At 38.9% G+C, this 1,081-nt stretch overlaps 1 protein-coding gene across 1 annotated transcript in view; it reads right to left on the reverse strand.

The window, feature by feature from the left end:
* Nucleotides 1-1,081, reverse strand: part of LOC106879056 (sodium- and chloride-dependent neutral and basic amino acid transporter B(0+)) — a 105,421-nt gene that overhangs the window by 67,385 nt on the left and 36,955 nt on the right. Inside the window, exon 2 of the mRNA XM_052972154.1 lies at nucleotides 1,020-1,075. Within this exon, the coding sequence (XP_052828114.1) occupies nucleotides 1,020-1,070 (51 nt within the window). The 5' untranslated portion in view covers nucleotides 1,071-1,075. The remainder of the gene's footprint in view (nucleotides 1-1,019; nucleotides 1,076-1,081) is intronic.

Here is a 1,081-nt window from a genome sequence, read left to right on the forward strand (position 1 = left end):
TGGAAACATGGGTGTTTTGCTCAACATCCTTAAACAAACCTTATTCAGGGACCTTTTGAGCAGGATGGGCTACTCGACCTGAAGAAAATTCTAACTGGACCCCACCTGCGAGGTCATGTGCTGTTTATCTTGATATGAGATCACCGTGTCGCGCATGTATGGTTGTGATGCATGTGCCTGGTGTACCCTTATCAGACAGGTAGTCATGATGGGTATACTGGGCTTTGTATATTTTACCCCAGTGTCACTTTGATGGCATGCACTGCTCTCTCACTCAATAATAACAATAATAATAATAATGATAATAAATGCCCTGACGCAGTACCAGGCATTGGCTCTCATGGCTTCTGATCTTAACTAATGTTAGAAGTGTTATCATGTACATTGCTTTGTCTTGGTTTAAAAGATGGACGACAGCAAATATTCTGCTCATTAGCACAGAATTGCTTGTTAGTTATCTGACTTCAGCCAGTTGAGTATGTCCCTTATTGGCTGACGATATGTGCATTTCTGATCACAAGCTAGGGTAGTGGGGGAGCATCATAGCGGTTAGTGACGGGCGAAATACCACTAAGGATTTTGCCCGGCGTGACAACGATTCTGCCTGTTCGCCGTCTTTATAATAATAATAATAATAATAATAATAATAATAATGATAATAATAAACCCCAACTATTAGTATCCTTTCTACTGAAGGCACAAGACCACAAAATTTTTGGGGAGGGTACTAGTCGATTACATCGACACCAGTGTTTCACTGGTACTTAATTTATCGACCCCGAGAGAATAAAAGGCAAAGTCGACCTCGGCGGAATTTGAACTGAGAACGTAGCGACAGGCGAAATACCACTAAGCATTTCGCCCAGCATGCTAACGATTCTGTCTGTTCGCCGCCTTTAAAATAATAATAATAATAATAATAATAATAATAATAATGATGATGATGATGATGATGATGATGATGATGATGATAATAAACCACAACAACAAGTATAATAGAAAATTTTAAAAATACTTACAATATCTATTGATTCTTTTTTTCTGAAACATAATCCGGTGAGAAGTCCCATTACGTACTCGT

This window comes from Octopus bimaculoides, chromosome 12, assembly GCF_001194135.2.
Source record: "Octopus bimaculoides isolate UCB-OBI-ISO-001 chromosome 12, ASM119413v2, whole genome shotgun sequence".
NCBI lineage: Eukaryota > Metazoa > Mollusca > Cephalopoda > Octopoda > Octopodidae > Octopus > Octopus bimaculoides.